This window comes from Cavia porcellus, unplaced genomic scaffold, assembly GCF_034190915.1.
Source record: "Cavia porcellus strain 051 isolate PalLab524CR breed Dunkin Hartley unplaced genomic scaffold, mCavPor4.1 scaffold_22, whole genome shotgun sequence".
Lineage (NCBI taxonomy): Eukaryota > Metazoa > Chordata > Mammalia > Rodentia > Caviidae > Cavia > Cavia porcellus.
Genome location: NW_026947505.1, coordinates 50,013,752 through 50,040,219, shown reverse-complemented (window position 1 = coordinate 50,040,219; position 26,468 = coordinate 50,013,752). Strand labels below are relative to the sequence as shown.

The following is a 26,468-nucleotide window of genomic DNA, read 5'->3' as shown; positions in this document are numbered from 1 at the left end:
TACTTCGTTTTGTTTCATTGGATATTGTACCTGATAATTGAGCATTCTGAATGTATTTTTTTAAATTGTTGAACTTTGTTATTATAGATAGTTGATCCTTTTGAGGCTTTTCCTACATTTGGTAGGAGACTTCTGGAACAGCTACCATAGCTACATGTAACCCTCCTCCTAAGTCTCCTCCTCCTAAGTTTTCTACTGGAGGCTTCTGGTGATCAGTGAAGACCTTCTGCTCAAGCACATTAGAGCTTAAGTGTCTCCCTGCCCTGTGTGAACTCTGGAAATTGTCTAACCTTCAGCTTCCCCATTGTTCTTGGCTCAACCAAGTATTAGCATTTCCTGAAGGTTGACTTAGTAGTAAAGCACTCTGTGCAGATTTCTGTTTCATATTTACTTTTATTAATTACTAGTCTAGAACTTGTCATTACCTCATTCTCTCTGAACTATCTCCTCATCTCAGTAAGACTGTCCTCCCCCTCTTTTCCAAGAGTGCAGAATGGACATCAATGGTCCAATGACTGAAAAGGTTTTTCATATATTTTGTCAACTTTGCTGTTTACGAAAGTTAAGTACAGTTCTCTTAACTTTTACATAACAGGAAAAAGCTCTCTAGATTGCGTTATACTTAGTCTACAGCCAACAAAGGATGAAAAATATCTCCAAAACATCTCTTTCAGATCTTTTACATTGAATATGGTTTACTTTTCTCAATATTTGAAGAATATGCTTATACAGATAATATTTTAAAATTACAAGGATAAAAAATATCTTGAGTTATGTAATGTCTTCTTGCCAAAAAGGTCAGAACACTACAAGTTGACATCTCACTTTTTGAAACAGTGTGGTGGGGCCTGGATTTTAACTTACTATTATTAAGTACATTTGTTAGTGCATGTCAACTATTCTAAACACTTTTAATTCTTAATCTCAGCAGTCATTTGAGCTAATAGTGTTGTCATCCCTACTTTACAGATGGAAAGAGCAAGTCCACGAGAGTTTGTGACCTCTCAGTTCATTAGTTGAAAGTAGTAGAACAACAAACGGAATCCAGGCCCTCTGGCCCCAGACCATACTGTTAACAAACGCTACACCTGCTGAGCTGTCTCTTACACTGCTTGTATCCAGTCACACACGTACTGTAACCCTTTCTATCAATTCCAAAATCCCCACTAATCATTCGGGTTCCGTGTCATACTCTCCTATATCTCCTCTCTCCTTATTCACCTTTCTTTCCTTAGGTCTAATCTTTGAGGTAACTTAAAATTCAGTGCTTCTCCACCTAGAATATGAAAATTTTAATCATTTTATATTGGACCTATCACCTACAAGTTATGTCTAATACAAAGTAGCATTACTAGTATTAGCTCTTTACAGTTTTGCAAGTTTGATTATGTCCTCTGATATTTAGAAAATCCCAAATAAGTGTTCCTCTTATATAGGGGGAAAAAGTGAATCATAGAATATACGTAATGTTGTATTTAACCAAGTAATTTACCTTGTCTACCTGCATTACAACACCCATCCTGCTCTAAACTCACTTTTTAATAAATTAAAGTGGAGATGTCTCTATAGCCAGATCTTACTGGTGTAATCCATATTGTAACTTGTATGCCTTCTAAAATTCATTTACGGACTTCCAATATTAATTACATCTAAGTTGTCCCTGAAGTGTGGGGGAAAAAAAAAAAAAAGAGTGAAACACTTTTTTGAAGTGGACATTTTAGTTTTGTTGCATTCTGTTTCTCACTGTGGTATAATTTGTGAAAATACCAGTAAGATTATTTGTTTCTAAATGATCAGTACCACCCTGAAAATTGTTCCCCTTCCTCAGCCCACAGATCTCTTTGATGTTAAAAACTATAAACAGCTTTAAATTGATAAAGAGATAAGTGGCAAAAAACCTGTCTCACCTTCCTCATAAGTAGACTGAAGAAGTCATTTCACTTGGAAATAGCTTTTCTTTCTGCTGCATAACAACTGAGATACATTTAGAGATCTCAGCCAAAAATTCCAGAATTTGGGAAACAGCAAAAGTTACACGGCACCTACCTGACGGATCACAGATAGAACTTTGAAAAATACCACTGAAGCTTACAGCAGAGGTACCTGAAGAGAACAAAATAATCAACTTAAAATAAGAAAATCTAGCTCGTTAAGAATATCAGAATTTCACAAAACACTGCTTTGTCTAAGTAAGCAATTGGAGAGTAATGTCTTTGAAAAAAATTTTGAAGTTTTACTTAAAAGGTAACATAAAATCTGCTGGAGAGTTCTAGAAACTTTTAGTTGGGTCCTAATATAAAGGATTAAAAGTATAAAACTTGTAGAACTATCTAAAATTATAAAAAATGAAGTAATCTCAAGATAGCCTTATAAATTGGACATTCATTAAATTTCTACAAAAAATATGGTATCTGAAAGTCTATTAGGTTAATATCAATAAATTATCCTCATGCTGGCTTATACCTTTAGAAAATAGAGATTTTTCAACAGTGTGATTCTTATACTTTTAAAAATTATTTCCTTCAGAAAACTACAGTGATGACTTTGAAGATGCAGAGGATGTTGCCACCTGTTTGACTACTAAAGATGAAGAGACTCATTCCAAAGAAAATCCCAAATCAGAAGAAGTAAATATACCCAAACCGGTATACATCAGTTTTACGTTTCACTGTTTTCACAGCTTCTTTCATCAACTTTAATGTTTCCATAAGAGCATGAAATACAGAATTCATCATGTCTAGCGTATTATTATAAACTTAAATTGTTTTACACTCAAACATTTTCTTAACGTGGGATGTTAGTTTGGTGTACTTCGAGGAAAAATCATAGCAATCAGTGATTTTGTAAGAGATATCTTTCACAAGTAATTTCTTAAAAGTTCAGTTTTAGAAAGGGAAAACAATTAAAATTTTAAAGCCTATTTCTACACTGGTATGTTTAATTACAATTTGATAGGACTTGTCCTTGTGCAATACAGTAAATAACCTCTTCTCCCTGTTTATGCTAGTGATAACATTAGTATCTGAAACTTTCTTGGCTAAAATAAGCTGTGACATTATCCCATTTATGTCTCATTTCTCAATTCTTACTAAGACTTCTTAAAGGCTGTTATTCCATTTGCTAGTGGGCTAGATTAAGAAAATATCCCCTGCACAAAAATGTGCCACTCTAAATGTGGAAGCTTCAGAGAGAACTGTCTGCTAAGACCCCCTGCACTTCTTAGCCAAGTACAGAATAAAGGTGATGATAGCATAAGGCAACCTGTAATACCAAAGGATTTTTACCTGTGGCTTCCCTTTCTGAAAGTTACTTCTTTCACAGTATGGATGAAACTGTGATTAAATGTTTGTGTATTTGGTCATTAATTTGGATCAATAAGGGCTATAGCTCCAGGAAGATAAGTACCTAAATGGAAAGCATAAGGTCCTGGGTTCAGTTCGAGTCCAGTTGCAGTTTTTTATCAATAAGGGAAAATTGATCAGTAATTTGTAATTGCAGAGTCTTATATGAAATAGCCCTATTATCTTGATGTTTAAAATAACCGCAGAATTTTTGAGCAAGATAGTAAGTAGGGGGCACCTAGATACTTCAAGCAAGTAGTTTTTTAGATTAAATTAATTTTGATAATTGCCAAAGTACAGAAGAGACTTTCTTGTTTTTTTTTTATGTTTTTTTTCTGGAACCGAGGATCAAACAACCTCATGCCTGCCAGACTGGTGCTTGTGCTGCTGAGCAAATCCCCAGCCCCAGAAGAGACTTTGAGAAGCTGCTTGAGAGATACAGTCTCTCTATGTTTGAGGAATTATTGATAAATGAGAGTAGCGGAAGCATCCTGAAAGCACAGTTCCTAATCTGTGAAAAAAAGCACTGGTTTTCAAATGTGTAACTATTTCAAATTACATAACCAAACATAAATTTTGATTTCCACCATGTAATTAATCCTTTTTCTTTTTTTAGATAGAAGAAAAAACTGGAATGCTGGCTAATGGTAAGTATTACATATTTTCATTTTTTATTTTAAAAAGAATAAAACAAAACAGAACAAAGCAGCTCAGAAGAAAACATTGCAAGCAACACAGGATTTCAGAGCAAGACAACAGGAAATCAGCAGTAGCTACCATAATTTCTCTTTTTAGTAAGACAATCTTTTTTAATTTTTCTTATTTTAAAGAGGGTAAGGTTAAACATAACAACACAGATCATAAAGAAACCTCTTTGCATATCAAAAGAAATCTCCAACAGACTGAAAAGAAAACCCATAAATTGGAAAAAAAAATCTTAGTCAACTGTCCCTCAGAGAAAGGACTCCTATCTAGAATATATAAAGAATTAAAAAATCAGACTCCCAAAATTCAAACACCCCATCCAAAAATGGGCATCTGAGATGAATCCAGACTTCTCAGATGAAGAAACACAAATGGCAAATAAACACATGAAAAAATCTTCAGCATCCTTGGTCATTAGAGAAATGCAAATTAAAACCACACTATTTTGTTGCTGCAGATGAATTTTAGGAATGATTTCTCTAGATCTGTGAGGTATGCTAATGGTATTTTGATTGGAATTGCATTAAATCTGTATAATAATTTTTGGAGAATGGCCATTTTCACAATATTTGTTCTTCCTATCCATGAACAAAGAATGTCTTTCCACTTTTTGAGATCCTCTTCAGTTTCTTTTTTCAGAGTATTGTAATTTTCACTGAGTAGATCTTTCACTTCCTTGTTAGATTGATTCTTAAGTGGGTTTTTTTTTTTTTTTTTTTTTTTTGGATGCTATTGTGAAGGGTATGGTTTCTCTTCTCTTTCTCTCAGAGAGTTTATTGTTTGTGTATAGGAATGCTATTGATTTTTGAGTGTCAGCTTTGTATCCAGCTACCTTACTGAATTTGGTTATTACATCTAGCTTTCAATGAATCTTGGGGGTCTTCTATGTAGAGTATCATATCATCTGCAAATAACAATTTAACTTCTCTTACTATCCTCATTCCTTTTATTTCTCTCTTATCTAATTGTTCTGGCTAATATTTCCAGCAGTATACTGAATAGAGGTGGTGGTAATGGACAGCCCTGTCTTATTCCCGATTTTAGAGTAAAAGCCTTCAGTTTTTGACCATCTAATATGACGCTGGTTGTTGGTTAGTCATAGATGGCTTTTATCAGATTGAGGTGTAAAAATCATCTCTTCCAATTTTCTGTAGGGTTCTTATGAATGAGTGTTGGACCTTATCAAAAGCTTTTTCTGCATCTATTGAAATGGTCATGTGATAATTGTCTTGGCTTGACTGATATGGTGGATTACATTTACTGATTTGTGTATGTTGCACCATCCCTTCATTCCTGGGATGAATCCCACTTGGTCATGGTGTTTGATCTTCTTGATGATTTACTACATTCTGTCTGCCATTTTGTATCTATGTTCGTTAGGGAGATTGCCCTTTTGTTCCCATTTTTGTTGGATCTTTCTCTGGTTTTGGTATTAGGGTAATACTTGCTTCCAGGAATTAGTTAGGGTTGCTTCCCTTTCAGTTTCATTGAAGAATTTGAGGAATGTTAGCATTAAGTCTTTCTTGAATTTCTTATAGAATTCAGCTGTGAATTCATCAGGACCTGGGCTTTTCTTTGTTAGTGAGATTTTAATTAAATTTTAATTTGATTAATTGAAATTGGATTATTCAGCAGTTTTACATCTTACTGATCCATCTTTGGTAATTCGTGTTTCTAGGAATTTGTCCATTTCTTCTGTGTTATCAAATCCATGAGAGGAAATGTTTTTGATATAGGTATGGATGATCTTCTGTATTTCCACAGGTTCGTAGTGATTTCGCCTTTTCATTTCTTTTTGTATGAATTTGAATTTTTTCTTTCCTTTTTTTAATAAGGTTGGCTAGGGGTTGTCAATTTTATTTATTATTTCAAAGAACCAACTCTTTGATTTGTTAATTCTTTGTATTGTTTTCTGAGTCTATTGCCTTAATTTCTTCTCTAATCTTTATAATTTCCTCCCTTCTTTTGGCTTTGGGCTTGATTTGCTCATCTTTTTCTAGATGTTTGAGGTGTAGTATCAGGTTGTTTATTTGTATTCATTCTGTTTTCTTGATGTGGGAATTCACCACAGTACATTTCCCTTTGAGGACTGCTTTCATTGCATCCCACAGGTTCTGGTAAGTTGTATTTGTATTTTCATTTGCTTATAGATATTGTTTAATTTCTTCTGTAATCCATTGATTATTCAGGAGCATATTATTTAATTTCCATGTGTTTGTGGAGTTTTTGCAGTTTCTTTTGTCATTAGTTTCTAGTTTCATGCCACTATGATCAGAAAATATACATGAAATAAGTTCAATTCTTTTGCAATTACTTAAGCACGTTCTATGGGCTAGATATGATCTGCTTTATCTGATCTGCTTTATGAGATCAGATCTGTATATGATCTGCTTTAGAGAATGTCTGAAGTGCAGCTGAGAAGAATGCATATTCTGATGTTGTTTGGTGGAATACTCTGTACATATCTACTAAGTCCATTTGTTCACAAGTTTGATTCAGTTCTGTTATTTCTTGGCTGATTCTCAGTCTAGTTGATCTGTCTCTTTGTGGCAAAGGCGTGTTAAAGTCTCCCATTATTGTGTTATTGCTTATTTGAGTTTTCATTTCTATTAATATTTGTTTTATATAGCTGGGTGCTCCCATGTTTGTTGCATATATATTTAGGGTTATTTCTTGCTCTTGCTGTTTTCCTCTAACTAGTATGTAATAACCTTTTCTGTGTATTTTGATCATTTTTGGTTTGAAGTTCGCATTATCTGTGAACATAATAGCTACCCCTGCATTTTTTGAGGGGTTCCTGTCATATCAAGTATTATTTTCTATCCTTCAACTTTGTCTATGAATTTCCTTTTGGATTAGATGGGTTTCTTGTATACACCATATGGTTGGATGTTGTTTCTTGATCCATTCTGACAGTCTGTTTCTTTTAATTGGTGAATTGAGGTCATTTACATTAATGGTTATAAGTGATGAATATTGGCTTGTTTTTATCATTCTACTCTTGGTTCTTTATCTTTCCCCTCTGTCTCATGTTTGCACTGCTTGGTGGTTTCTTTCTGTTGGTGTTCTTGAAGTCATAGTTATTTTTATATCTATCTAGAATATCTTTTCAGTATTCTTTGCAGGGTTGGTGTGGTTCTCATGAAGTTCTTCAGCTGTTCTTTGTTGTGAATATATCGTTTCTGTCAATTTTGAAGAATAGTTTTGCAGGGTACATCAATTTGGGTTGAACCTCATTTTCCTTTAGGATTTGAAATACTTCACTCCATGCCCTTCTTGACCTCGGTGTTTGTGTGTGTGAAAAGTCTGCTGTGATTCGGATGGGCTTTCCTCCATAGGTGATCTGTCTCATCTCTCTAACAGCTTTTAACATTTTGTTTTTATGTTGAATTTCTGCGATATTGACTATTATATGTCTGAGTGTAGATTTATTTTGGGTTATAGCTAATTGGAGTTCTATATGTTTCACTTATCTGCATGTGAGTTTCCTTTCCCGTGTTTCTGAAAGTTTCAGCTATTCGGTAAGTAATCATTTGATATCATTTGTGTGGTCACCTCTTTTTCATTTACACCTATCAATCTGACATTGTTTTTCTTTGCATCATCTTGCAACTGTTGAATTGTTCTTGATTTCTTATTTTTAAATGATCTTTCCTTTCCTGTTCACTAGCTGCAAGCTTGTCTTTGAAGTCTGAAAGTCTGTCTTCACTGTCATTGAGGTATTTTTGCCAGCTTTTGATAGAATTTTTTACTTCCTGGATATCTCTTTGAATCTGTTTCATGCATTCTGTTTCTTTTTTATATTGTCCATTCAAGGTTTCCATCTTTTTGCAGTGCTCCTCAATTTTTTTAACTATGTCTTCTGTGTTCAGCATTTCTTTTATTACGTTCATCTTCTTTTGTCTGAGAGATTATTTCTGATCTGAGTTCTTTTACAGCTTCATGAAGTTGTTTCTTTACTTGAGTTGCTGTCATTTTAGATGTTCCAGGTGTTTGGCTTGCATGTTCCCTAGGCTTGTTTGGGATGGGCTAGAGGTTTGAGAGTGCATTTTTCTCTTTTGTTTTGTCATTTTCCTGTATTCCCCTGGAGAAGCGGAATGCAGGGTCTTAGTTACTTCCACCGTTGGGGATATCTGTCAGTAGTGCAGTGAGTCTCCCCAGTTGAGTTGAGGTCATTAGTCTGGCATTTCCAGGCCCCTAATGGCACTCAGAGGATCCTCAAATGTGGAGAGTGTGCTGGGCGGTCTTTCAGTGCATTCTACATGGTATAGTGAAGCTCCCAGGTGCTTGAGGTCTCTGTTTGGAACTCTAACAGGTTCTGAGTGATGTACCAAGGCTAAACAGCTAGATGGAGTACACTATGCAGGGCTTCAGCTCATGCCACATGATATACCAAAGCTCCGTAGCTATTTGGGTTGCTGGGCAGGACCCTGCCAGCTTCCAAGCGAGATGCCAATGTTGCATGGCTGGATGGAGTTCACTGTGCAAGCATTTGGCTCATGCTACTGAGCACAGCAATTCCCTGGCCACTCGGGGTTCCTGGGCAGGGCCCAACCGGCCCAGAGGGACCTACCCCAAGGTCTATGGCTGATTGGGGATGCTGAGCAGGGACCCTACCAGGTTCTAGGTGAGGTGCTGAGCTTGCACGGCTGGGTGAAATTCACTGTACAGGCCTTCAGCTCCTATGTTTTCGTATTTTAGTTGGCAAAATGTTTGCCTATTTAAGTGTCATCATATAACTGAATAAATCACCATCCTTGTTTTTAATGTCTGTAAGGAATTAAGGTTCAAAGCTTATCAGTAGTGTCATTTGTGCCTATCTTGAATTCACCCTAAAATATTTGACAGTATTTCCTTTTTGTTATTTTTCTCAGTTTCTTTGCTATCCAATTAAAAATGTATGTTAGACCTACATATAATTGTAGATGTGTCATAGATACATTTGCTGATATTAGGCCACTCATACATAGAAAGGAAATCAAGTTTGTTGGATATATAAACTCATTCACATGTAACATAACATTTATTTATAAATATTTTGTTTTTATACATCATACAATACTTTTATTAGATAAAAAAAAACCACAAATTTTTCTTCATTCCTTGTGCTTCTTCTTTTATATCCTACTAGTTGTGCTCCTTGATTCATTGGAATCTATTGAGGATGCCAACCTTGGTGAAGCAACAAGTAAGCCAAAGGCCCTGCCAGACACAACTGATAATGAAACGACAGGAACGGGTAAGAGTGTTTGAAAAACTGCTTATTTTCCAATCATGGACTACTCAAAGACTAAGTGAATTTGTTTCTAGGGAAATATATAAAATACATTCACAATAAAAACTTAAACCTTGCGCCTTCCTACCACATTTAAAAAATCAGAATTTGAGCTGGATTTGGTGGCTCATGCCTGTAATGTCAGAACCCTGGAAAGCTGAGATAGAAAGATCCAAGTTCAAGCTCAGCCTAGGCAGCTTAACAATTTAGTGAAACTATGTCTCAAAAATAAAGCAAAGGGCAAAAGTTAAATAAAGCCCATTGGTTCAACTTCAGTACTGAAAAAAATCAGAATTTGCTATTGGTGAAACCTGATGTTAGTTAGTAATCCAAGCCACATGTGGTTTTTAAATAAATACTTGCTAGTATGAATTATGTTGCTGATACAAAGCATAGATTTCGATACAGAGTATATTAATTAATTTGTCCTTCCAGAGAATTTATTGTATTTTGTCATATGTAGAAAAAATGGTACTTTTCTCACAGTTCCCTCAGTTTAGGAAGAAGCTACATCATGTTCCAGAGTTCTGAAATACCTGAGATTACCTAAGGCATTCTTAAAGCTTATAAGTCCATTAGACAGTGCTATGCATACTTTTTAAGGCAAATGGAATCCTTACATGTAATTGAGTCTTAACGTAGAACTCTATATTGATAGGAATAGTCTATCAGTGCAGTTATATGTTAGCACTCCTTTTGAAAATGTACATATAAAATCTGTTTGTTTGTTTGTGTAAGACAGGGTCTCACTGTAATTCAGGCTGAGCTTAAACTCACTGTGTAGCCGAGGCTGGCCTTGAACTTGCAGCAAATTTTGTTCAGTGTCCTGAATGCTGGAATTACCGGCATGAGCCACCATACCCAGCCTTTATCTATAAAATTAGTACAAGTAATAGTCCCTTGAAAGATGTGGCATATTCTCATATCACCATCAGACTTCTGCTGTGTTTTTGTTTTTGGTTTTGTTTTGATTTGTTTTATGTCTTTTAGAAACAGGGTCTCACTATGCAGTTCAAGCTGGCCTTGAGTTCACTTTGTAACCCAGGCTGGTTTGAACTTGGAACAGTCCTTCTGCCTCAGTCTCCTAAGCACTAGGATTACAGGCATGCACCACCACACCTGGCTTGTTTTTGTTACATAGTATAAAATATTCTTGATTTAACATACAAGTTGTAAATAGAGACTTTTTAATCTGTTTACTTTGTAATCAGGATATTACTCAACTGAAGTGATTTACACTAGAATAAAAGGACCAGTAGGTATCACTAACCAACTCTATACCTCAGCTTCTTATTTTTTTATTTTATTATTGAAGTATTGAATTATATTTATTATTGAAAGTATATAAAGTATGGCATTGAAAAGTTTATGCCATACTGAAACTTGATTTTTTTTTTGTTTTTTTTTTTTGTTTTTTTTTTGTTTTTTTTTTTGTACCAGGTACAACCTCACACCTACCAGGCAGCCGTTTATGCCACCGAGCTAAATCCCAGGCCCTAACTTGGTGAATTTAAATATTGAACATAACCCTATAATTAGCAAGTAGATCAAAAACCAAGAAAATACCAAATTTTAAATGTCCTGTCAAATGTCTGATTTCTAATCACTGTTGTGGTCTATCTAGGTATACAGTGTGTATTAAGCAAATGTAAATTCTTTTAAAAGATCAATGTAGGACTACAACTTTCCTAATAATGTATTAGAATATACATTGGTATATGTGGGGGATGGCAAGAAAAGTCTTTAAGATGTACAAGAAAACAATTGAAGTTGTTCAACATGTTATAGTTACTAACATCTTCAAAATATTAAAATTACAGAAGGGTACATTTGACTTTGTAGATAAGATTACATTACATTTTTAAGTCTTAAAGCATAATTTAAAATAGAATTTCAATCAAACATCTGTGGAACTCATTTTTTTCTGAAAAACTATAATTTTGTAAGAGAAAACTTCAGCTGTAAGTTTTAAGAAAAAGTCAGAAATCAAAACTATTTTTGAAAATAATTTTGAGATGATCTAAGCTATATATATGAAACTATTTCTTTTTTTGGTTTTGTATAATGTAGACCCTTATTGGCTGTGGGGTATAAAATTTACCCCCACAGTATGTCAAAAGTATACCTGTAAGATTTCAAATGAGTATCTGAATTTTGTATAAGAATTGAACACTTTGCTGGGCGTGGTGGCACACTTCTGTAATCCTAGCACTTGAGAGGCTGAGGCAGGTAGATTGTTGCAAGTTTGAGACCAGCCTGGGCTACAAAGTGAGCCCAAGGCCAGCCTCAACCACATAGTGAGACCCTGTCTCAAAAAGGCAAAAAAAACCAAAAACCAAAAAAAGCTAAAAATTTTAGTGGTTTTTTTGTTTGTTTATTTGATTTGCTTTCCCACATTTCTCCTAGTAATAAGCAGGCTGCTTTGGTAAAACATTGTCAGACATATGTGTTTTGTTCATAATGTCATTTGTGGAATCATTTACACTGTGTTATATTAAAATTAAGTATAAAAATGAGGTTTACTTAACACCAGGTGCAAGCTGGCTTTGACTTGGTTTCAGTCTTCTTCCAGGCAAGAACTATTTTTGTGCTGTAACTGAGGTCATCACAAAATGACTGTTAGTTCAGAAAAGTAGGCCCCCTTTCCTTTGCAAAATAAGATTTGGCACATCTCAACCTTCCAAAGTTGAGAAATATAAGGAGTTTTCAATACAGTATAGTAAATGAAACAAATAGTTGTTCTCACTTTAATGTAAAAGGCAGTCAAGTAAGCCCTTTTTTCATAACATGCATGAGAAGAGTTAATTTATGTGTCTGTAGAGTTATTCATAATATAACTTGGGTTAATGACTAAAGTTATGGAAAAGGTACCTTTCCTCACTTCATTTTCTTAGTAACCCTTGATACTTACCCAACTTTAATTCTTAATTTTTAGATTATTAAAAGAATGTTGTCTCCTCTTTCTGGCACCTCACACCTATTAAATTAGGGATGAGCATTCAGTACTGCTATGCCACTTACCACTGAAATCAGTTCTTTAATGTATGCTCTGCAGAACTTAGGCATCATGATATTTTTATAGAGGAGAGAAAAGAACTTATACCTTTCTGTCTTTATAAAAATTCTCTCCTTTAGTCATGCTGTTCTGAGTCTAGCTAGTCATTAGGGAAAATAGTTAAGGTCACCTTAATAAGCAGTGTCTTTTTTTCTTAAGTCCCTGCCCCTTAACTGTTGGCGATTCTTTTCTAACAGTATGCCTCACCTTCTTGTTTTTAGTTTATGTAAGCTTTTTTGTTATTTATTGAGTAGACTTCAAGTAGCCCTGAGAACCTGAAACATTAGCGACAAAGAAATATATCATAATTCATTCTTACACACTCACATTTGGTGCTCAGCACCTCTTAAGTTTTGAGTTAAATATACCCCCAGTGTTATACACTATACAATTTACAGTGTCTATAGAAGAAAATGAGTATCTATAGACTTTTAAGTTTTATTTAGCCATATTATCAAGAGAAGAGGAGATGATACTTATTTTTTCTTTTCTTTTTTCCATTCTATGATTCATTATGTAATTTCAAAAATTCCACTGTTAGGATGAAAGTTACAAAGTGATTCAGGAAATACTAATAAATATCTGATATTACTGTCATTACTAGTTCACACAAATTGGTTTTTCTGGAATTTATTCTTGTGCTGACAGGAGAACGTTAACTGGTGACTGAGACTAAATGACAACATCCTGATTCCTGTTTTAGGTACTGAGTGTGATGCCATTAGCGAAAACACAAAATCTGGATAGTAGAACAAGTATTGGTGGGGAATATAATGAATTTAGTTGGGAATGGATTGGGCGTGATTTACTTGCGGGACAATCTGAATGTCTGTTAGAGATAGAACAGAACAGAAGACATAGCTTGGGAGTCATGAAGATATTACTACAGTGGTCTTTTGGTTTATGGTTAATTTGTTTTACTGTTTGGGGGAAGATAACTGGATTTGCGGGGCAGGTGGCAGTGATCGTGTTTGTCTTCTGATGCAGAGTTTGTAAATGGAAACAAAGTTTTGCTGAACACCTTTGTTTGCAAACCAAATTGTTTGCAAATAAAAGGATTTTTGAACCAAGGAATTACTATAATATTTAAAGTTTATGGATCTGGATTATATTAGCCAAGTTAAAAAAAAATAAATTGTTAAACGCATACCCTTGGAAACGAGCATTGGCTATACAAAATGGAGTGCCAGCCATCAAAGAGGCAGGAATAATAACAAAAAGAATGGATGTAGAAGAAAAGTGAGAAAAAGATACTGTCACTTGCCTCACAAAATTGACCAGAACTAAACATAGAGTTAGTCACTAAGAAATTGCTTCTGATTGCTGCAGCTTTAGCAGGATATTGGTATACATACTCTGTCACAAAGTTAGAGTGAATTGGTGATGGGAAAAATGCACATTACAAGATGGTATAGGAAAGCAGAGCAGTGGTAAGGGAAGGGTAGAATCCGTTAAAGGACTGTGTGTCACTTAGGGTGGTCTAAGGATAGCTTTAGCCAATGCAGTTCAATTAAGGCTAATCAAATAGTAACTGGTAATACTGCATTTCACAGTTACTTATCAAGATCATCTCAGCTTGCTAAGAGAGATGGGGCCTGCTCTCATTTCACACTGGTAGGCCATAGCCATAAATTACCTAGAGTTCTACTTGATTATGTTTACGTTGCCACTATGCTGCGTAGATGCTTGTTTATCATTCCTAACTGGTCTCAACAGGTTAAGCAACGATACTAGATTGATCTATTCCTCATGTTTTTGTGATGTAATTGTACCAGGGATTGTGTTTGTTTCAGCAGATATTTCTTATGGACAAAGCAGTAGTGACCTGGAAGCCCTACATCAGGCGTATTGTCATATAGCTCATTCTTTGGGAGATGCAGATGGACAAAGGACTGAAAGTAACACAATGGAAATTATCAAGAGCTCAGTGAATGATCATCCTCAGGAAAATGAGGAGTCTTCAAAACACGTCTCTACTACTGAATCTGGTAAAAATCGTTAAATAGATAGATAGAATTTTTCAACTATTTGAGATCCTCTGTAAATAGTTTCCAGTATTATATTTTAAATACATTTGGTGCGGTGATTATTTCTCAGTCTCTGCACTTAAAAAGGATTTGCTTCAAATCAAATGTTAGAGCTGAACACAGAATAAAATTTCAGTTCTTCTAATATACTTTGAAATCAATAAGCCACATAAATTGACATTGTTTACTCTCTGGTATATATACATGTTAAAGTATTTTAATAGAGGATAATGTTTTGACATCAGCTAACATACATGTGTGTTCCATGGGTATAAATATTTACTATTGATACTTGAGATACGTATTTGATGTTGATACTTGATAATAGTAAAGGGTACCTTTTTGGTACAAACAAGTATATGATGGGAAGCCAAGTTTATTGTACTCGCCGTACTGTTAACTATCTCAGAAAATATAATTCTAGTTGTGGTATACACATAAATTAAGCAATTTGCATAACATCTTTGGCGTCTACATTTTATTTCTTTCCTCTTAGATCTGCCTACAGTGGAGGAGTTGATGAAACCTATCAGAATCGATTCGATTGGAGACAATAGTTTTCATTTACAGCCTCTAAGGTACAAGTTTTTTTGGAAAGTATTGTGCAAGGTTAATTTGTTGATTGTAGGTTTGTTTGCTTGTTTGTTTTGTCATTGGAAACTTTTATAATCATTTGTTCTATTCAGTTATTCTTAGTGAATGATTAATAACTAATATTAGCTTGCATGCATCTACTTGTGAGTCACTGAATTAATTCTTCAGGTGCTATTAAAAAAAAAAAAAGATGCTACTAAAATAATTGCCACTATTCATTAGGCCTAATGCTTTTCACTGAAAATTTAGCTTTGATAATTTGAAAATTTATCTTTGAATAGTTGGTTCACAGAGAAGGGGAAAGTGTGTTTTATTCTTTATATGAATCATACATTTGCTCTTTTGTAAGCCAGTTAGTGTGAATTAGCCCTAAACTGGCCATTGTTCTCAAAGGGTGAGTTCTGTGATCACAAGAGAAACAGACTTTTTAGAAACCCTTCCACTCTAATGCAGTTTAGTGGTAAGTGTGTGTGACTCTGATGAGTAGCATCTCATAGTAAACCTGTCATGGACAACTCCACATTTGTGTAGCACTTACAGTGTCACAGCTAGGTCACATCCTGTCTCTCACATGATCCTTATAACATGGGAGAGAGGCATTTTATCCTCATTGTTAAGATGATGAATCTGGATCAACCAGAGTTAGTGGATCTCGTAAAAGGATCACCAGATGGTGACGATAAAAGCTCACATTCATCATATGTACTTTGGGCAGGTACTATGCATAGTTCTTTACATACAATATTTCATTTAATTCTTCAGCAACTCCCCTAAATGTAGTTCATTATTTCCCTGTTTCATAGACCAGAAAACTGAAGTTTAAGGTTAAAATAAAAAAGATCATGACTGTCCAGAGAACAAAAGCGGTCCATGTGCTTAAATACTTAGCTTGTCGGATCTTCGCTGCCCTTAAAATATTTCTGTTAGGGAGCTTGTTGTCCATCCTTCTAGTCATTTGCTCACTTGTGCTTTCAAGAAGCACAGTTTAAACCCCTGCTTGTTCTAATGTTCTCATCATGTAAGACCACTTCAGTTATTTATTATTTCGACATCTGTGTTAGTTGAGAGAAAATGATAGTTAAGTTCACACGAAAACCCCATCAACTTGACTCAAGACTTGTAATGTTCCCTTGATCTATACATATTGAAGTTAATATTTCAATAAAGAATAGTATTTTGACATCAATAAGTACAGTGTTAATTAGTATTTTTAAAGAGGAGACTGTTTGCTAGTCATTGGTTTGGAGGTATGCTGATGTTTTTGAAGCAGTGTCTTACACATCTTGTGTTTTTGTTATAATTTAAATCATTTTAATAATACAAATTCTAAGTAAGTTTTCATGTTTGCATAAACAGATATATAAGAAAGATACAATAATAATTATAGAAATATCATTAAGACAGCCTTCAGTACACATACATAAAAACCTGCCTCTGTAAGCTGATAAGTGGTCCTAGCCACTGAAACAGATAATCCTTGAAATTCTAGTAGATAAATATAAAACGTTTTTTCTTGCTTATATCACCGTAACATGCGCATCATGAGGGTTGGGATGAAGCTGTACTCCACACAGTGGCCCAGGCCACCATGGGCATAAAGTGGGCAGCTTTTCTCCACAGACCCTTCCAACATGCCCTCATGCTTTGGAGCTAACCAACCCTGGACTAAAAACAAGAGCCAGATAACCCTCTCCTCCTTTAGGTTGTAGTTGTCTGGTATTTTGTACTCATGACTAGAAAGTGACCGAGGCACGGTTTCTGTCACCAACCTGTAGTTTTAAAGTTGGCAAAGCATCATTCAACCATTTACTAAGAAAAAGAAGAGTTTTTCTTTTAACCCCCTTAACACAGAAGTGCCACATCACTTCTCCTGTCATCCTTTTGGCAAGAAGCAGCATATCTACCTAACCGGTCTTGGAAAGGTAGGAAATAGGGCTTGCTTGCATTCCTAGAAAGAAAAGCAAATTATTTTGGTAAGGCTGTGGCCATTATCTACGTAAATATACCCTTCTAATAACCAGAGACCCATTTCATTCTTCTTTGTATACAAACTCACTCACACCCTCGTCAGAGCAGATAGTCCAGAGTCCCATTCAGGGCTCTGCGTTCATGGCTAGATTTCCAGCTGATGTACAGTGCAGTCTTCTCCATCAGGCTTGAGTGTGGCTCATCTTTGCCTACCAGTGATGAATAGAAAACAAGTTACATTCTTCCTTATCCCAACCCATATAATGCTGGAATTGCAACAGATACTTCCTTTCAGAAAGGAATAGTGTGAGGAAAACACAGCAGTAATTTTTGCAGCTATGAAAATGCTGGCAAGACCTTGTTAAGATCCTTACGTTGGAGATGGAGATTTGCCTTGATTGAGTTATTATTCTGCTCTTAAAGAGGAGCTTCATAAATGTGTTGTTGTATGTGTAGCTCCTGGTTCTATTCCTTGGAGAATTTGTCTTGTGTATTATCCCCCAGTAATAAACTGGATTTTCTGAAGAGGATATGCTCATCTTTGGGGATAGATTCCTGTTCACTTCCTGTATATTAGTAGTTTTAAGGCTTTCATTTGATGGCTTTTGTGGTGATTTTGTTTTTAAATATGGTTGTAGGCCTTCATAAATTTTCGTACCTCTCCAGTTTGTTTGGCTCCAGTCAGTACCTTGTACCAGTACCCAAACTTATTTTGATAAGTAAAAGTTTTAAGTCTGCATTGTCTCTCTGGTTCTTGAATCTTCTAATATTTCTCTTCATATACTTTAAATTGTCTCTTCATTTTGGGGAACAATAACCACAAGCGTGAGAAGAGCACCTTTGGTGTGACTCTTGTGAAGAAACTAGGTTACTCTTTTTAACTAAGAAGTCCCGCAGACTCCTGTTTCTCAGTTTTTCCATTCTAAATCTTACTGTGTAGTTCTAGTCTACATAGAGAGTGAATCTACTAAGCCCTGAGTTTCTACACTCTTTTTGTTCTCTTCGAGTTGTCCTTACACACCAGTCTTTTTTTAATATCTTGATGAAAGCATCCAGTCATATCAGCACTGAAAAAATATCTGTTCTTGTCAGCTGTTTTTCTTAGTCCTATAGATTCAGTGGGTATATGGTCTGCTTTTTAAGCTACGTGATTGTTTAGTAAATGTTTTCACTGTAAACTATGAGTTTCCATCTCTCTGGCCTCTTCTATCAGTCTCCTGATATCCAAAACCTGGCCACTGTGCTAGTTACATAAATTTTGGGTTCCTGTCTTCCTAACACTTACATTTTAAAGGCAAAATGGCCCCATCTACAAGCCAGGTAGCTAGGAAAGATAGTTTAGTTGATACTCAGCAAGATTGGGAAACTTCTTTTTGCATTTCCTGGGGATCAAACCCAGGGCTTTCACCTGAGCCACATCCCCACCCCCTTTTATTTTGAGACAGGGTCTCACAAATTACATTGACTAGCATGAAGTTGAGATCCTCCTGCCTCAGCCTCTAGGAGTACCAGGGTTATAGGCATGCACTATCATACAGCATCAAGTCAGTTTTTGAAATAACTTACATATTGCAGTGATTTCAACTACTAGTTTCTAGTAGTTATTAAGAAGCCAATCTATGTAATATGAAAATAGAGCCTCCTAAATTAGTTTTTTAATATTTTAATCTTATAAAATGTAAAATCAAATTACCTAGTTGATCATGATTAAGTAATTTGAGAATTACAGTTTTCACATTTTGGAGCCCCTGTAGTTTGCTTGTATTTAACCAAATTCAGGGCATTTCATTGAAATCTGTTTTTCAGATTTTCAATATCTAATTTATCTGAATTGTTTTATTTCATTTAAGTAGTTTAAGCCAAAAATGATTTTATTTTCAAATCCTAGTGACTTCTTTTTATTTAAAAATTTTTATGCTGATTATATTGCTGCCTTTTCCAATTCTGTGGCATAAATGATAGTTATGTCTTTAATTTTTTACAGAATTGTGTAAGTTTTTCCTTCTTCAAATTCAGGTTGACTTAATAAAAATCTAAGGCTAAAAGATATGTTACAAAAAGTTAATTTAGAAATTTATTATTTTCTTATACAGAAGCACTGTCAGTCTTACTTGGTTTGTCCTTGCTTTAAAGTTAGGTCTCAGAACCACTTGTATATTATACTGCATAATCCTTTATTGTATGGATTAAAAATGCTTGCCTGTAATCCCAGCACTTGGAAGGCTGAGGCAGTAGGATCACCATGAGTTTGAGGCCACAGTGTGCTATGTAGTGAGTTTAAGGCCAGCCCAAACTACAAAACAAGACTCTTGTCTCAAAACTACAACAGCAACAAGATAATTTTATGTGAAATTAAAAGCAATTATGTATACTATGTCCATATCCTGTATTAACCAGAATTGTAAATGTACAGTAATTTAATTTGAATAGTTACAACTCAAATATGTGTGTGTACATATTTAATTGATAGTTGGGAAATCATACTAAACAGTTTATTCTGTGTCCTGTTTTGTTTGATAGCTCTCAGAACATGACTAATAGCAAAGACACTATAAATGTTCACTCTTTACCCCTTCAGATAAATGCAAATGTTATATCTCATGACCCCAAAAATGTGAACCAACTTTTGTTTTTGTTTTTTTTTAATTTATTTAAAGAAGAAAAAAAAGCAAAACAGAAAAAAGGGTAGCAACAATACAGAATTCAAAAAAAATAAACACTAAAGAAATCACTAATTGATAAATTACATACTGAACCAACTTTTTGACAGAAATGAGGAGAATATGATTTTACAAAAGACAACAAATAAGAATATGGAAAATAGCTGTCCAACAGTAACTGCTACAGAAGAACAAATTGATAAAACATACCTTGATATTTTGAGGAAAAAGATATCTGTTAATTCTTCACTATTATCTCAGGATGACAGAATTAATAAAGTAAGTGCTTATAATCTAAATTGATTTGTTGTGTTGAAAAACAAAGTTATGTGAAGTACATAAGTAATGTAAAAAAAATAAAAAGTATGTGCTGCTTAAGCTAGTAGGATTGATTTATATAACTGAGCTCTGTGGTAGATTCTGGACATTTGTTAGGTCCTTTGTTACGAACAGCTTCTAATCCCCAAATTCAGAATTAACATTATCATACCAGCTTTCTTTTGGAAGCTGTTGGTTATATTTTTATTTCTTTTCTTTTGTTTTAGTAAATAGAATCCAGAATTCGTATAGTTTAAGAAAATAAAGTTTACACATCATTGTACTGTTCGTTGTTCCGTCTTTCCAGTAGTTTGCACAGTAAGTTGGCATTTTAGGGGAATGCCATTAATGACTGGGAAGAAGCTTGGATTTCACTGTTCCTTTTTTCTGAGTTTTGTTTTGTTTTCTGTTTGATAGTACCAATGGTCCCAATGTTATTTTCATTCATAATTTTGAATTACATGTTTATTATAAATCATCTCTACTTTGTGGAGATGTGGAATAAGGCAAAGTATTAATAAAAATTTTAAACAACCTGACAAGTCTAGAGAAAACAATTTCAAATGCCTTTTCAAAATATGTTCTTGATCTCTTGTTTATTCTAGTAATCACACTTTTTTAGCTTTTTGACAAGTTTACTTAGGTGTGTTAATCTTTGTTACTTTGTCGCAGTGTTAATTTTGCTTTAAAATACTAAAATACTGATGAATTAGAGCAGTTTTGTTGTGTGCCTTTTACAAACCACGTGATAGTGATAATCACTATCATTTTACTGCATGATATATCTTCATTAAAAATAATAATTGAAATTCACTTAAATGCTAGCGTTTGTGTTTGTTGCATATAGACTTTTGTCTTTAATGCATTACAGACTTTTAAATCTCAGCTCTGTCCTACAGAAGAAGGGAATGTAAGTGGTAATCAGGCACCATACAGAAAGGCCAGAAGTGCACCAGCTTTGTTTAAAAGAAAACCCCAGAGTGGATTATATGCATCAGTTAGGAGCTCAGGCTATGGTAAACCCAGTTCACCACTAAAGTTGTTTTCTACTCTTGAAAAGAAAACTTCAAAGGACATGAAAAGCAAAAACTTGAGACCCATTCCCACCTCACATCAAGCTAAGAAGAAAGGTAATGGTTTACTCTTTCCAAAACAATTCTGTACATGTAGTTTATTACTTATTTTTCTTATTTTTGTGGAAGAGAATTAATCTTAAGAAACTACGTTCTTTTTCTAGAAGATGTAATTTACAGTAGATAACAGACTTGATCCAGGGTGGTAACTGTAGAGGTGATAAAAAAGTAGTTGGATGTGGGAATATATGGAAGATGAAACCAAAAATATAAAGAACTAGTTAGGGATTGCTAAAGTTTTTGACCCAAGCAACTGGAAGAATGGACCTTGTGTACTCTAGGATGAGGCACAGGCAATAGATTTGGGGCTGGAAGCACGACTGGTACTTTAGTGTTTGAGATGATGTTGAGATTTATGTTTGACATGCAATCAGTGAGGATAAGGAGGCAGTTAGATATAAAATTTTAGCACTTAAGAGGGATGTTTACACTAGGTATCATTTGGCAGTTGTCAAAAACTAAAAACTAAAATACTTTTAAGCCATGAAACCCATTGAGGTACCGATGCAAGGAAGCTAGAGGGGCAAAGGCAAAGCCAAGCTGTAAGGCCAGGCACGCCAACCTGAGTCAAGCAGAATAGGAATGTGCGAAAGAGACAGATTTGGAAGAAACCTGAAAGCATGAAGAATCCTAAAACCAGAAAAAATAAACGGTTTGTTGCTGATGAGTTAAGAAAGTGAATACTGAAAACTGACCTTTGGTTTTAGGAACAGGAAATTACCACTGTGCAAAAGTGCAGTATCCATGGAGTAGGTAGTAGCAAGCCCTACGGCAGTGTTGCAGACCTGCTGGTGTGGCATATGTGCCACTGCTGGGTCACACTGCCTAGAGGAATGGCGCTGTAAAAAAGCGGCCAGAAATGGAGCAACAGCTGACGTGGAGGTGGGGTTGGGAGAACCACGTGTTGTCCATTGCTTTGCTTTGATTTTAGTAAGAGGAGTGATACTAATTTGTGTGCTATTAAAGGTTCTGTAGAGAGGAAAGTGAGCGGCGTGGTAGAGGGGAGAATTGCCGGGGCAGTGTCCATGATAGAAGAGCTAGAGTGATGCGGAGACGGAGGACCGGCAGTGATGCAGTCACAGATAGCCTTGCCTTTGGGGATATGTGGAGGGAGACAGGAAAGAAGGAGTACACGCTGGCAGATGGATAGAGGTGCAAGAGGGAGAACATTTGAATACGGCTTTAAAATCAGATTTAATTTCTTTTCTGGATCTGGTAGTTATTCAGTAAATCCCAAAGTCTATGTAATATTTTAATTGTATAAAATTCCTTTATTACTTTGCAGCCTGTAACAGAGTGTCTGTCTGCCTTTTAAACCCGTTGCAATAACTTCGCTGAAATATTAACATATTAGTAAAACTTTTCTTAAAGAAAATCTCTTGTATATATTTCTTCTAGACTTTATTATTAACTGAATACTATTTTGACTTAATAATTTTTTCTACTGCTTGTGGATTTATAAATTACCTTAAAAGTGGGAAATTGGACCAGAATACACACTAAACATATTTTTTTAATTTAGCATGTTACTATCTTATGATGCAGCACTATAAGCCTTTTAAAATCAAATTTAAGTTGTCTGGTATAAAATCCTCTGTGCAATTCATACTGTTCCACTATGCTACACATCTTGTTATTACTTGTGAAAGTATGCTTTGAAGTCACACTTAATCTGAACTAAAATGTTTCATAAATTTATCAGCTGCTTTTTACTTTTTGATTCATTTAGAAATTCTTATAATTGTGAACAAATAAGGAATAATTTGTTTCTAATTAGTAAGCTCTGAAGTTACCCCAGTTCGGTCTCCTCACTTTTATTTAGCTCCATTTGTCATTTAACATGGATCTTGTGTCAATTAACCATCTGTGTCAAATTGAGAATATTGATTACATGTAATAATTTTCTGATTGCAATTATAGTGAAACAGCTGTTTTGTAATGTTCTTCGACCTATTTAAGACCATCATTTTATCTTACTATTCCAGTTATTTTTATACTTACGCATTTCATACTGCATGCATATTTAACTTTACCATTTTGGTGCTCTCATCCATTGTTCTTAATGTTTAGAAATGTTATCTGGAACAAAACTCATCAAACCTGCAGCTTTGAGTAAAGCATCTCCCAAAAGTGAAAATTGCCTGGCTTCTCCTAAGACATCTGAAGATCCTACAGCAACTGATTCTTGTGCTCAGTTTCAGACTGTAGGTATTAAATTTCACTTTAATATTTATAACTTTTATATTCTAAAATTATATTAAAACTAAATTACAAATATATGGTCAAGGAGTATGTGAAATATGAGTATGTATGTGGAAGGGTAATAAGCCCATTAATATACATAATTAATGTGTGCTAATAAAAAGGTATAAATAATATAGACATGAAATTTCTTTCTGGTAGAACATTTTATTAACCATGTTATTTTTATTCTTTAGTCTTACTTTTTCTTAACTTAGATTTGAATTTTATATGTAAAACTACTCATAATAAAATAATTTTTTTCTTTAAAAGGATTTTTCAGAACACAGTGGTAAGAACAAAGAGAAAGAAATATTTTTGCTTAAAAGGGTTCAGAAAGCAGAAGAAAAATGGAGGAGTGCAGAAGCCCTAATTGAGCAAATTAAAGTCACATTCTCAGAAAAAGAGAAAGACCTGGAAAATAAGTTGGAGGAAGTAAAGCAACAACAGGAAAAGGAAGTATTCAAGTTAAGTCAAGAAAATTATATTCTTCAAGCCAAGGTACAAAAAACAATGTTCTATTTTCCAAAAACTAACAGAACAACAATAACAATACTACTTTACTTTCTGTAAATGCCTTGCATTCCTTGTTTCCTGGAATTGACTTTCATCTATTTGCTGTATAAAATATGGGCATGGTTTTGGAGATTAACTTTTATGAGAGTAAATTGAAGCTCTTGGGGAAAAAAATCTCAACTTAAATTGGCTCATTTTAATGATTTCTGTTCTTTTCTAAATTAGTTTCAGCAAGAATGCTATATAGAAAGTATAAACTCAGAATGTCACTAACATTTGAGTTCTTTTACTCACCGAAGCCATCAGAACAAAAGTCACTGTAGTTACATCATATTCAATGTTATATTATAAAATAGTTTTGAGTCTCACCATCTTGGATTTTCTGCTATACTTTCTCATATCTCACTTCATCATTTCCTTCCCCGAATAAACAATTTCTGCATTTTTTTAAAGTTAAGTAGTTTTGAAGAAACAAACAGAAAACACAGATGGTTACATTTTGGAGAAACTGCTGATCCTGTCACTGGAGAAAAATTAAAGCAAATCCAAAAAGAAATACAGGAACAAGAGACACTTCTTCAAGGCTATCAACAGGTGTGGCAATTCTTCTATTCATGGCGAGTTTGCTTTTGATCCTTAATTAAGTTCTATTAAAATATTCTGTGCTAATTTATCAGGCAGTTATGAAGCAGTAATAGTTTGACTGGTCTGCACATTTCTCATTGGCAGATTAAAGAGCCTGGGTTCTGAAATCAAAGAGTCTGAGTTTGAGTCTTAGTTCTGTCACCTGTAGGGCAGCCACAAGCACATCACTTCATCTCTTTAAGCAAGTTTCTTTGTCATGAAATGGGGTTAATAATAATAATAGTACCTCCCTCTTAAGGTGAAGGTGAAATCAGAATGCAGTAGTGCAGACTGACATCTTAGCAGCACTGTTAGTCTGACACACAGTAACCAGTTAAGAAATGATGCCTGTTACAAGTTTGATAGTTTTGATTCTTAGTAATTACACTTGTTTTCTTTAGTTTTCTACAATGCTCTGCAGTAAGTAGTTTTGCTATTATATTGAGAAATGTGAATCTGCAGTCAGTTGCTAATGCTATGAAGGTGAGCGATGTTTTAATTTAATGTGAGATCTGTTTACAGAGGCAGACGTTTATAATGTGTGATGAGGTCAAGTTTTGCATACTTGACAGCCACGATAGGTTTAATAATTTTCATCATTTTTATCTTTGATCCTTGCCTCCCATACCTTTTTTTTTTTTTCCTTTCCTTTCTCTTCTTATCTCATTATGTTCTTCTGACAACTTTAGTCTAGCACTGAACCATGCTTTATTACCTAAGGACATTCAGATAAGGCATTTGCCACACCAAAGATTGCATCATTTGCTGTAAATGAAATAGCCTGATTTTTCAGGGCATCCTGTCCTCAGATTAGTGAGAACTGCTCTCTCTGCCATCTGATCGTAGCCTGTGCAGCAGGAGTTTTTAAGATTTCATAGACCCATAAATATGTCATCCAACCTCTCCCATGAAGATAATATAAAAATTGTGTGCCTCGGTGTTGGGGTGGGGGATCATTAATTCTGTATATACTGTGTTTAAGTGCCATCTACCAGGTACCTTTCCAGACGCGCTAGGGTAATCCATTGTTTTCAGTAGCTCTTCAGAAGCCCTTGATTTTCATCAGAGTCTTCATTTTAAAAGGCATTATTAACCAAAGCATCTAAAAACAAGTTAGTACTTTCTCTTTTCCTCTTGATCTCAACCAGAGTTCAGGTCCCAAGGTAAACTGGGTCTGTGCTTTGCCTTTCTGACAACTACATAAACACTTGATTGTAAACTCCCTGCTTATAGCCACATACAGCCATGAGTACCCCTGCTACGCCTTACTGTCCCACTTCTGGAGGTCTGGCTTCCAGAGTTTCCTCCAGTGATAAATGTTTTTTCCTTTCACTTTTAGACAAGAAACATAAGAGGGTATAGAGTCCCACTGGACCTTGGCCCAGACAGCTGGAACGTGATAGCTTAAGCCCCACTTCCTCTGAAACACAGCACCTTAAACTGACATTAGGCCCTTTAGCTTTGGTAATGTACACCACTTCTTTTTTACATGAACATGTTAAGCATTTCTGGAAGAAAAATTGTTTATAGATAATTAAAAGATCTTTAAAATACTTCAAGATTTATCTGTTGGAGGCCTATCATATCAGTACTGCTGACTTTTAACTGAAATGCAATGTCCTGTTTTTAAAAAGGAAAATGAAAAATTATATAATCGAGTAAAAGATCTCCAAGAACAAAACAAGAAAAATGAAGAGCAAATGTTTAAGGAAAACCAGAGTTTAGTCAGTGAATTATCTTCCTTAAGGTAAGTCCTTCTGAAATTCTTCCAAGCAAAAATACTTAAAATATTTCTAAGCATTTTATTATTACATTGACTTATTTTTACTTAGAAATTTTTTTTGCATTTATTTATTTTCATCTGTACACTGATTTCTAGCTGAATAGTAGATTTTTCTTTGATTATTGGATGACTAGTACATGCCTCAGTATTTTCAGGATATTCACGTTTTGAGTTTGGCTTCAGGATATTGAATATATACTCCTTTTCTTGACACCGTATATCCTGATA

At 34.7% G+C, this 26,468-nt stretch overlaps 1 protein-coding gene across 5 annotated transcripts in view; it reads left to right on the top strand.

The window, feature by feature from the left end:
* Nucleotides 1-26,468, top strand: part of Cep162 (centrosomal protein 162) — a 73,384-nt gene that overhangs the window by 22,906 nt on the left and 24,010 nt on the right. For 2 of the 5 annotated variants that reach the window (XM_063233165.1, XM_063233164.1), the window contains exons 7-17: nucleotides 2,527-2,645; nucleotides 3,958-3,988; nucleotides 9,178-9,285; nucleotides 14,170-14,364; nucleotides 14,900-14,981; nucleotides 19,736-19,904; nucleotides 20,815-21,073; nucleotides 23,147-23,280; nucleotides 23,591-23,818; nucleotides 24,287-24,427; nucleotides 26,092-26,204. In XM_063233165.1, coding sequence (XP_063089235.1) covers nucleotides 2,527-2,645; nucleotides 3,958-3,988; nucleotides 9,178-9,285; nucleotides 14,170-14,364; nucleotides 14,900-14,981; nucleotides 19,736-19,904; nucleotides 20,815-21,073; nucleotides 23,147-23,280; nucleotides 23,591-23,818; nucleotides 24,287-24,427; nucleotides 26,092-26,204 — 1,579 coding nt within the window. Of the gene's footprint in view, nucleotides 1-2,526; nucleotides 2,646-3,957; nucleotides 3,989-9,177; nucleotides 9,286-14,169; nucleotides 14,365-14,899; nucleotides 14,982-19,485; nucleotides 19,593-19,725; nucleotides 19,905-20,814; nucleotides 21,074-23,146; nucleotides 23,281-23,590; nucleotides 23,819-24,286; nucleotides 24,428-26,091; nucleotides 26,205-26,468 lie in introns of all 5 variants that reach the window. The other 3 variants (XM_063233168.1, XM_063233167.1, XM_063233166.1) reach the window with 3 other exon arrangements.